General features: G+C 44.5%; 1 protein-coding gene across 3 annotated transcripts in view; it reads left to right on the top strand.

The window, feature by feature from the left end:
* Positions 1–12,014, top strand: part of PSD3 (pleckstrin and Sec7 domain containing 3) — a 527,311-nt gene that overhangs the window by 151,314 nt on the left and 363,983 nt on the right. For all 3 annotated transcript variants that reach the window (XM_075556571.1, XM_075556567.1, XM_075556568.1), the window contains exon 2: positions 7,958–8,066. In XM_075556571.1, the coding sequence (XP_075412686.1) occupies positions 7,958–8,066 (109 nt within the window). The remainder of the gene's footprint in view (positions 1–7,957; positions 8,067–12,014) is intronic.

Raw genomic sequence — 12,014 nt, 5'->3', positions numbered from 1 at the left:
TGTTCACTCAGTGCTGGTCCCTGCTCCCTGCTCCTCTGGCCCCATTGGCTCAGTTCCAGTAAAATTTGAGTTAGTTTTTCTTCTAGAGGTTGAATGTAGCTTTTTGCTCGGCCCTCTTTATTTTCTGTTGCTAAGCAAATGAAAGGGTTATTTTGAATCCACATGGTTCTGTCTTGCATTTCAAATTGGTCATTTTAATTAGCAAAATGTTGCCAAGTAGATATTGGGAGGGAAAATGCCTTGGACAATTGAAAATCAACTTGAGTAGTGATCTTATTGGTTCCATAGAATTAATGGTCACCGCATATCTTTATGGGGCTCCAGTAACTGTGTCATTGTAGTTTTGTCACGAGGCAAAGATTTGTGGTAATTTTGAAATAGCCATGAAGGTGGCGCTTCAGGATTAGCAGGTAATTTACTTTTTTTTTTTTTAATTCTTAGGGAGACAGCAGTGCTGGGATTGCATTTTAGTGTGAGATTGGGTGGTCGTTTCAGAGTTGAGTTGATAATCTACCTGCCAGTCCATTTTCATTTTCTGTTTACTACCTTCATGCCCTGTGCTGGTTATCACAGTGCCTGTGGTAAAATAAAAGAATGTGTTTTATTCAAGCAGCAGGTCAGAGAAGGTAAAGAGGTGCTCCCGTGATTGGGCCTTCCGCCAAGATGATCTTTTTCCCCAATACATCTTTTTGATGACCTGCAAAAATGATTGAAGACTTGGGTGAAGAGTTAGAATCCTTAGCACAGGAGGAGGCTGTCTGCGTCCATTGTAGCTCCTGTAAGCATGATACTTTTTACTTCACTTGGCCAGGCGAGTGGGGTGTTTCAATGTTCTGATTCTAGCCTGAGTGTTAGGGTTTGGAATCCCCTGTGATTGCCAATTTACGGAGGGCTGTATTAGGATAGCACCCTTTATTGCTTTTGTTTTAAATCATTTTATTGGGGGCTGGTACAACTCTTAACACAATCCATAATACAGCCATTGTGTCAAGCATATTTGTATATTTGTTGCCATCATCATTCTCAAACATTTGCTTTCTACTTGAGCCCTTGGTATCAGCTCCTCGTTTTTTTCCCCTCCCTCCCCACCCCCACTCCCTCACGAATCCATGATAATTTATAAATTATTATTTTGTCACGTTTTACGCTGTCCGACATCTCTCTTCACCCACTTTTCTATTGTCTGTCTTCCAGGGAGGGGTTTATATGTAGATCCTTATGATTGGTTCCCCCTTTTTACCCCACCTTCCCTCCATCCTCCCGGTATCACCACTCTCACCACTGGTCCTGAGGGGTTCATCTGTCCTGGATTTCCTGTTCCTATCTGTACCTGGTCTAGTCAGATTTTTAAGGTAGAATTGGGATCATGATATTGACGGGGAGGAAGCATTAAGGAACTGGAGGAAAGTTGCATGTTTCATCATTGCTACCCTGCACCCTGACTGGCTCGTCTCCTCCTCATGACCCTTCTGTAAGGAGATGTCCAGTTGTCTACAAATGGATAGACTCTGGGCCCCCACTCCGCATTCTCCCTCATTCACAATGATAATGATTTTTTGTTCTTTGATGCCTGATACCTGATCCCATTGACATCCCATGATCACAGGCTGGTGTGCTTCTTCCATGAGGGCTTTGTTGCTTCTGAGCTTGATGGCCACTTGTTTACCTTCAAGCCCAGACGCTATATCCTTTGATAGCCGGACACCATCAGCTTTCTTCACCACATTTACTTATGAACCCACTTTGTTTTCAGCAATCGTGTCAGGAAGGTTAGCATCATGGAATGCCAGTTTAATAGAACTAAATGTTCTTGCATTGAGGGAATACTTGAGTGGAGGCTCAATGTCCATCTGCTACCTTAAGACTAAACCTACTAAACCTATAAATATATGCACATAGATCTATTTCTCTATCCTCATATATAAATATATTTACATATGTACATGCCTATATTCAGACCTGTATAAATTCCCTTTGCCTCCTAGTTCTTTCCTCTATTTCCTTTTACTTTCTTCTTCTCCCACTATCATGCTTAGCCTTCCTTTGGGTTTCAGTAATTCCTTTTGGTTACATTGCCCTTGATCAAGCTCTACCAGGCCTCTTATACCCTCCTCTCCACCGATTTTGAATCACTTGTTCCCTTTTTCCTGGGTTTGTTAACACCCACTTCCTTTCCCCCACCTCCCCTTCTCCCATGTCCTCCAGGAACCTTCCAGTTCTGTTGTTTTCTCCTCCAGATTGTTTATCCTGCTTATCTTATCAAGATAGACCTGCAGAGATAATAATATGCACACAAAAACAAGACAGAACAAAACAACAAAAGAAAACAAAACAACAACTACAAAAAAACCCCGTGACAATAATAAAAAAAGAAAAGCCTGTAAATAGTTCAAGGTCCGTTTGTTGACCTTTAGGAGTGTTTTCTGGTAGAGTCTGATGGGGTGCCATGCCCTGGCATCAAAGTCTATATTTGGTATTCCCTCTGGACTTCCTTGCTGTGCTCCCTTGCTGTTTTGTTGAAGCCATAGTGTTTCACCGTGGTGTGGTGGGGTCAGATCGGGCACCATTCCTACACTGTAGCACCCTTTATTGGTTCATACTCCTAGGTCTTTATCCTTTAAAAGTGTTTCCCTTCTGTTAGAGTGTGCCTCAGTCCTAACCCAGTGCTTCGCTCTCAAACCCTAGCATGTTCTGTGTCACTATCTAAAGCATGGTTTGTGGACCAGCATCATTACTTAGGAACTTTTTTAGAAATTCAAGAACTCAGGCCCCATCCCAGACCTGCTGAATGTATATTTCAATAAGAACTCCAGGAGGTTCTTATGCACATTAATGTATGAAAACCACATTGATGTATGGCATTGGTTCCCAAAAGGTGAACCTTGGACCAGCAGCATCAACATCCCTTGGAAAATGGTTTACAAATGGTACATCCCTGCACCTCCCCTCACTCCTGCTGAGTCAGCCAGCCTGTTGAGTTGGGCCTTGCAGTATGTGCCTAAACCAGCCCAACCATGATTCTGATGCGCGCATGGTAGTGTTAAAGAAGCAATCTAGAGGAGTATTTGTCTTCACGCAGTTTTGCCCGTAATCCACAATTGGGAATAAAATGCTTCCTCGCCTTGACCCATCATGATGACTTTATGTAGAACAGGAAGAGAGAGTGCCTGCTCTCGTGTCAGCCTCATGGTTGCTATTCTATTGCTGCTCATCTTTGTGGCTGTTGTGTCAGTCTGTTTCACTGAGGGCCTTCTACACCTTCATTGGGCCTCTACTACTGTTCTCTAGAGAGCACTTCCCATGGCAAGTCTGAAGCAAGCAAGTCCAACAGTATCCTGTTGTGATCCAGAGAGTTTGCCTTGGCTAGTTCTTTATAGCCAGTCTCCAGGTCTTTCTTCCGAGTCTGTCTTATACATGAAGATCCACTGAAACCTGCCCATTACAAGTCTTTAAACTTACCCACTTGTCAGGCTTATGGATTTGAGTTGGACTGGGCTGGGATGTTCTCTTGATGTATGACTACTTTTGATATACAGCTCTTTCTTATACATAAAAAAACCCAAAGACAAACACTTGCCCACTCACCTACTCTTTTGTAGCTCTATTTGCTTCTCTCAACTTTTTGGTAGGCTAATGTCAGTTGCTCATGGAAAGAGAGGTGGCGTGAACCCACCCAGGGATTCCACGGGAGAGAGACCTGAATGTCTGATCCTGTACAGATGGAACTCTGCAGGGCAGCTCAACCCTCCTACACAACAGCAGTAACAGTCTTTTTCTAGCTTATGGTCACAGCAGACAGCCCTGCCTCTGTTTACGGTGATGTCCTCTGTCCTGCCATGTCTTCTTATCTCTGAAGTTTCATTTCCGCAGAGAGCTCTCTCTCCTCCCCCTACCTGAACTAGGACATCTACGCTGGGGTCCCATTGGCAGAGCCCCTCTTTTACCAGCCCGAAGTCCACAAAACGCATGAAGAATGTCTCTCTCTTGAGGAAATAGAAAACTAGCAAACGGGGACTATCAAGTGTGTAACGCTAAGATGAAGCGCACTTTCCTCAGCAAGGGACCATTTTTAGATTAGGAGCCCTGAATGATTGCGGAGCTGTTCAGAGTTGTTGAAACTATTGAACGAAATTCTTGCCGTATTGAATTGTTGCTGTAGTTTTTCACGTGCATGATTTATACAAAATTGTTTGAAACTGTTGATCTCAAATGTTTCCAATCTGTACAACCAAAAATAATATGAGTAGGGAGGGAAAAGAAACAAGTGGAATAAAAAAGTCCCATATGTACTTTACAAGGAAACAGATAGCATATTCCCCAACATTCGTGAGACTTCCTTCCCACAACAGTGAAGATAAAGGTTTATAAGCCAATCTATGGAATGTGTGCCCAGCAGGTAACAATAGCCAAGCTGCACAGAGATTTATTTAAAGATCCCAGCATGTAAAAGCGTTCAACACTGTGAACTTTTGAGGTTTCACGCATCCTCAAGTGGAAATGATCAGAATTTGGGTCAAGACATTGCCCTTGTCAAATTAAATTGTAGATGTAACAGTTCATAGCTTCACATGAAAGACAAGATAAAGAGTGGAATGGAGAATGGCTTTGATCTCTATTCCTGAAATATTGAATTAGCAAGCGTTACATAAATCAAAACAAACGGACCACAACTGTTGGGGTTACTTATGTACGGCCAAACACCTCATGGGCCTGGAGCTTCAGAGTCATGGTTTTGAGAGGCCGTCTAATATGTTGGCTTCATGTCGTTTCTCAGAACTACTTCCCAGTGCATTGCGCAGTGACTGGAGTCTTAAAGCTAGTACGCAGTCATCCAAGGTGCAACAGTGGGTTCACCTGACGCAATGGAGGAACAAGACGGGGTTGCGGGAGGAAAGCAGATGCGTTGCCTGCTCTCCTCTGTGTACAGCTGCCTCCTCCTTTTCCACAGTCCCAGAAACGGGTGGATCCTGGCTACCATTATCGATCAAAGATTCTGTGGAAGAGCCCTGGTCTAATGAGAGAACGCTGTGAAGCAGAATTTAAAATCCTTACGGATTCTAGATTTTCTAGAGCCACCCAAACCAGTTAAATTTTTTAACTACTACCCAGACATAGACTTTAAATCCTAAACCAAAACTAGTCACGAAGTCTTGTACTGACTAACAATATAGCTTTGCTGAAATAGGAAAGTAGGTCCTCTTTGGGCATTGTAGTGCTTAGAAGGATTATCTATGTTGGATCAGATTGATGATGGCATCTCGGAAGGTGGTCTTGGAAGCTAAGGGGACAGGACAGCAAGCTTAGGAAAACGAGGATGAAGTACTTGAAAAAGGAGGGCAAGGGTGGTATTACAACTTGAAGAATGGCATCCGTGCCACCGAATGGTACACGCAGAAGTTGTCAAATGGTATATTTTCGTGTGTACAGCAAGGTATCCATAGGCGATAGTACGGGTTTGGTTCAGACTTCAGACTATTATAATAAAGCGAATGTTGTGATAAACCAGGTCATGGCAGTTTGGTATCCCGGTGCTTACAAGATGTGTGTGTGTGTGTGTGTGTGTGCGCGCGTGCGTCTGCCATATGGTGATGCTCTGGGCTAAGTGTTGGCCTGCTAACCCACAGGCCATCTTTGGACTGTTTTCCCCATTCCAGGGGGAAAAAAAGTTACTCAGCCACCTCTTGGTAATAACACTTTTTTGAACGGTACCCCATAACCCAGGTTACGATGTAGGTATCTGATTTTGTAGCCTTCCTGGGTCCCTCCAGTGCCCACCAGGGGACAGTGTCCCCCACTGTGGGAAACATGGTGCTACACAGAAGTTGTCGGTTTGAAGACTCCAGGCGCTCCCCATAGACCAATGAGGTTTTCAGCCTTGGAGACCCCAGGGAGCAGTGCGACTGTGGTGTGTGGAGTCGCCGTGAGTTGGAATTGGCCGCACAGCTTTGGCCTTGGTTTGGTTTAGTAGTCTGCTGAGTGTGCAGCAACGCTGGCGTGATGAGAAAGACTGACATAGTGTCAGAATCACCAAAACGTGAGCCAGAGACACAAAGGGAGTACAGACTGTTGTGGGAACGTTGCCCCAGCTCCAGGCCATGAGCCTGCAGTCTGTGCACAAGGCAACATCTGCAGCGCCACGGCAAGAAGTGCAGTATATGGAGGTGTGCTGGAATATTTTCACCAAGGTCACCAAAGCAAACAAAGATATCAATGTTAGGACAGTGGCTGGTGATCTTAGCCCTGGGAATTAAGGAGTTCTTCGTAGTGATTACTCGTTGAACTGTGATCCACAAGGTCTGAGGTTCAAAACCATCTGCTGCTCGGTGGGAGAAAGAAGGGACTTTCTACTCCCATAAACCGTGACAATCTCAGAATCCCACAGGGGCAGTTCTCCCCTGTCCTATAGGGTCACGATGGGTCGCCATCGACTCGAGGGCAGTGTGTGAGATAGTGGTTAGGATACGAGGCAGCGTACAAGAAAACTGGTGGCTATGGCTGACAGTCTGGGGTGTGAATGGCGTCTCCTGGGGGGCGGGGTGCCACATGTAAAGTGCCTGATTCCGTGTAGAGACCCTAGTTGCCTGTTTCAAATCAGTAGCCAGACCAAATGCAGAGAGAGGAGGCTGAGACTGATATCCCAACTGTCGCTGCCACCTGCTTCTGGTGGATTACTTTTTTGTACGCACACCAACACAGTCCACTTTCTCTTAATTGCTTAATTGACCTGCACGTGAATGCAGACAAATACGCTTGCATGACTAGATGTAAAATAAATGTGTACAGGGCAGCTCTGTGATACTGGTTGTGAATACAGAAGGGCCCTGCCCACTGGAGCCGTGTGAAGTAGCGGTGATGGAGTAGCGGTGATGGAGCCGTGTGAAGTAGCGGTGATGGAGTTATGACGGCCTGCTCAGTGCCGCCAGTCACGGCTGCTCCAAGGATGTCATAGGAGTCAGCCAATCTTTGCTTTGTAACAGCGAGCTGCTTGAGGCTAAAACCCTTCATGTCTTTCTTCGCCCAAGTTAACGATCTGTTGCCGCTCTGACGTGAGAAAGAAGATACCTCGTACCCAGTGAGGTGCTGTCCGCATGCCGGTACTACTGGAGTTCAGCATGGGAGGTAGATAAGGGTCTTCCTGACTGGCCTCAGCCAAATTTATTGGTGTTTTGAAATTTCCATCTTGTTGCTCATTTTTCATTAATTCTGGGCTGGCTGGAGAAGGGAGCCCATCCTGAGAGTCGGCAAGTTCCTAAAGTAGCTAGAAAGAGCCTGAGGCATTCAGACGGGATGGGAACTCCTGGCACACTCATTATTGAAGGTTTTTTTCTTTCAAATAATTTCCAAGGGATACTGGGAAAGATGCTGGAATTTAGAAGAAGCAGGATAAATGGGATGGCTGGCGGGTTGTACTGTGTTTGACTGCATGGTATTCCAATTGTATAAAGTTAATCTATTTTGAGAACAGACTACTTTTTATTGGTATGCTTTAACAGAACTGAAACATTGCAAATATCCTTACTGTGGGCTATGGATCATGACGACCACTTGGAAAATGATGTGTTTGAAAAATAATTATTTTCTAATGGTAGCAAAGTAATAGAATTTTAATTTTAAAAATTATTATTTTTAATTATTTTATTGGGGGCTCATACAACTCTTATCACAATCTATAGATAAATCAATTGTATAAAGCACATAAACCTAATACAACCCTGTTTCCAAATCCATGCCAAACTTCTCATTTTTCTTATTCCCCCCCCCCATAGATTTTTGATGCCTATACATATCTTCTTGTTTGGTGCTAAGCATGATCATTCACTTTTAGTGTCCTTATAGTGTTCCATGTAGTTGATAAGTCATGATGGTTTCATCAGGCATTCTCTTGTTGGATAGTTGCTTTGTTTTGGTAAAAATGATTTCTTTTTAACAATGTCTTTCTCTTGTTTTAATCTTTCAGGCAGAGACGTTTATTTGGGTTAACAATGCATCTGCCCATTCCCAGAGTGTTGCCAAGGCCAAATATGAATTTTTATTCGGCAGATCTGAAGAGAAAAGTCCGGATCCCAGTAAGTGCTCACCTTCTCTGCTGGTTGCTCAGTTCTTTCTCTGCTTGCGTCCCTCCCCTGGGAAACGCCTTCACTTGATCCATTCATGAAATAGTCTTCTCCTAGTACAGAATTCGGAAGCAAAGTGTGTGCATTTTATAACCTCTCGTAGGTAATTTCAGTTCTTTGTTGAGGAATTCTCCGCTTCGGTCATTTGAAACTTCACGAATTACCGAATGCTCATAGGGTTTCCTTTTCCACACCTGCCACCGTGGCATGCACTGCTGCTTTGCTTTTGGAACCGCCAAACAGAGCTCCCGACCCTTACCTTAGGAAGCATTTCTGTAACGCTTCGCGGACATTGCAGCCTTAGCTTCGCGTTCACGAAAGTGTTGATCAAATCTATTTATTAGATTCTAACATTGTTGAGTTAGAAGCAATTTATCCGATGTTTATAAGAATTATTCTTAGTACTAGTGATAGTAAAAATACAAATCCTACCTCCCTCAAGTCGGTTGTGACCCATTGCGACCCTGTACAGGGTGTTGTAGACTGTAGACCTTTACAGGAGGGTTTGTTTTGTTTTGCAGAGCAGCTGCTGGGTGTTTTAACTTGTGGTCTTGTAGTTTGCAGGCCAACACTTAACTGAAAGTGCCACCAGGGCTCCTTAATAAACATAACTCCCCAAACCAAACTCGCTGCCATCAAGTCCATGTGCACTCATAACTGTAACTGTTTATGTGAGTAGAAAGCTCAGTCTTTCTCCTGTGGGGGTGTGGTGGTTTCGAACTGCCGACCATGCACATTGTAGTCCACTACACCACCGGGGCTCCTTTGTTAGTCATAATACTAAGTAACATTCATTGAATACTTACTGTATTCCAAGTGCTAGGCTAAATGCATACAGCCCTCCAAACAACCTTATAAATTAGTATTTTAAACTCTGTTTTTGAAATGAAGAAACGATTTCCCAGATTTAAACCTTGGCTTTGTAACATGACTAGCTATGTGACTCCTGGTACCGTATATACTCAAGTGTAAGCTGACCCGAGGTCCCTAATTTTACCACAAAAACTGCATACAAGATGTGCTGAAAAAACTCGGCTTGTACTTGAGTATATACAGTAAGTCATTTAACTTTTCTGTCCCTCACTTTTCTCATCTGCAGATTGGAGTTCTAATTCTGTGTGCCTCAGATTCTGTTGAGGACTCAATGCGTTACTATGGGTAACGGACTCAGTCATGCGTGGCCCACAATCCAAAAAATCCAGCCAACTGCCACTGAGTAGATTCTAACTCATCGCAACCCTGTCCAGGGTTTTTGAGGCTGTAAATCTTTGTGAAAGCAGCTTGCATCATCTTTCTTCCACAGAATGACTGGCGGGTTTGAACCACTGACCTTGCAGGTAGCAGCTCTATAGCACCCCTGGGGCTCTTTTGGCACATCCTACGTCCTATCATAGTGTTGGCTGTAATTATTTTTTTTATCATGCTTGTTATTTGAATTCAACATGTAAAATTATAACCCCACCTTTGCTCAGCTCTACCACTGTCTGATATGAGGTCTGTTTGGATGGGTGAGGAATCGGACCTCCAGTTGCTACTGTTCAGGTGGCAAAACTCAATGGTGACTGTGGATTTCTGATTCAGATATTTGATTGGATTATATAGTGGGCCCCATGATATCTGTGGATCCTGAGAGGGTAATGTATGTGCAGTCATTTTATATGTTCTTTTAACAGTGAATATTCATTGTCTATGCAAATAGGTGAGAATATTTAAGTGTGGGACAATGCATTTAGTTTATTTTTTAACAATGCCTTTTTATCACAATGTCCCAAGTTAGACACTAGCATGAAGTATTCAAGATGTTCAATTATTTATTTAATGTTTCTCAAGTAGAAGATACAGATTTATAGGCAACCAAAGCCTGTTTAAAACCCCGTATCTACACAGCCTGGGCTTTGAATGCCTCCTGTGACTTTATGCTTATTCAGCTCCCTTTGATCATGATAAAACATGCTTCCTACATAGCTGGGTACGGATGGGTTTGCATGTTCACATAGTCCTCTACCTAATTTGTGGGTGAATTTGGTTATTCCTTACACGTTTTGAGAAGTTTTCCCTATATCTTTCAGACGCAAAGGAAACTAAAATGTCATTTTAAACCTGTAGCTCCTTTGCCTTGGTCACAATGCTTGGTGGTATTTGTTTGACGGTGCATATTAGCAGTTAGGAATGCATGCCTGCATTTATCGGGCAAATATGTTTAACGAACCCTTGTGCGCTAAGGAAGGAGCCTCGGTGATACAGTTATGCTTTGGGCTGCTCGTAGAAAGGCCAGTGGTTCGAACCCACCATCTGGTCCATGAGAAACAGATGAGATGTTAGCTTTGGAAACCCACAGAGGACCCTGTGGGTTGCTCTGAGTTGGAATCAACTCGGTGTCAGGGAGTGAGGGTAGGTGTAAGGAGCCTGGTGGGGCTGCAGTTAATTCCTTGGCTGCCGATCAGAAGTTTGAACCCACTCCCTGGTCCTGGTGATAGAGGTAACATTGGGGCCTGGAGAACCCTCTGGGGGCATCTGCCCTGTCCTCCAGGGAGGGTCATCATGAGTAGAAATCTACCGAACAGCAGTGGGATTTTTGACATGCCCGTTCCCTGTGCTGGGCAGTTTGAATATGCATAGATGTAGAAGATGTCCTCCTGGCCCACTAGGAACTCACCCTTTGACCTGGGAGATGTGACATGTTTCCGCAACTCTAGAGTGTCATATGGCAAAAATATCCCCTGTACGGAGCATACATGCACCGAGGACACGCTATCAGAGGGAATAATCACCAGCTGGATGCTGTTGGCTTCATGGAGGGGGTGGAAGTTGAGTGTGGCTGTAAAGGAGGACCAGTATTCTTAGGAATCAAGGGGTTGGGGGTAGGAAATATTACATTGTTTTACAAACAAAAAGACACGGACGATTCATTTGCAAGTTGTGTTTAGTGGGGGCCAAGTTTAGAAAGATAACCACTTAGAGAGGGGCCACATCGTGTAGAACCTTCTAGTGCAGGACAAGGAATTTTCGTTTTGTCCAGGGGGACAGGCCGGAGGTGACTGAAGCACTGCCCGACGGAGACAAATCAAGAGGGACTGATCCGGAAATTGGAACCAGGGCAGCAGGAATGGGTGCTCACAGGCTGGGTGCCGCGAGCTGGGCTCTGTGCCCTCTAGGAACGTGCTCTCTCCGTATCGTCACAAAGCAACGATGGCACACTTTGCTCATCTCAGGAGGACTCTGGAGTTTCTCGATGTAGACTAATCAGCTGCCATCAAACCCCTGTGTAGACACCGAAGGTCCTATGGAGTGGTAGTAGGGAGAATAGGCTACCGTGTCTATTTGAATTTTGTGTATTAGACATACATTTTCCTACATGGGTTTTGAAAAGTTATTTATCATTTGGCTTACATGATACTGGAAACTGCCCTCCTCCTGCTTACTGTTTCCGTGGTCGGGAGGTTTCCTTTTCCTGTATCTCCCACACGTTTTCTTGACCCACTGACTGACACCGTGGAAGCAGCCTGGTGGGGAATGGGAATCCTGACCGCCGGCGCTGTTTGAGCATGTCCCTAGAAATGCTTGGGCGGCAGCACCTCAGGTGTGGTAGTTTAGTAATCCGATCGCCGGGTCAGAGCAGGGCATTTGGATTATGATGGCTGCGGAAGCCAAGGAAACATGTCCCCGTTCTGGAGAGGGATGGCTTAAGCTGCATCACCAACAGGGCTGCTCTGGACAAATCATTAAAGGTCATTTGCAGGTGGTTGCCTGTCAATTCTGGGCTTGATGCAGGGCTTTCAAATCAGTGACACTGAGCAGTAGAGAGTCTTGATGGGCTAAGGGCTTCCAAAAGTTCACAGGGAAATTCAGTTAACTTTTCATGCCATTTTTCCCCACACATACTTTTGGAACCCCCCTTGT

The sequence above is a fragment of the Tenrec ecaudatus genome, chromosome 8 (genome assembly GCF_050624435.1).
Source record: "Tenrec ecaudatus isolate mTenEca1 chromosome 8, mTenEca1.hap1, whole genome shotgun sequence".
In the NCBI taxonomy this organism is placed as follows: Eukaryota; Metazoa; Chordata; class Mammalia; order Afrosoricida; family Tenrecidae; genus Tenrec; species Tenrec ecaudatus.
This window is presented reverse-complemented; position numbering and strand designations above follow the sequence as displayed.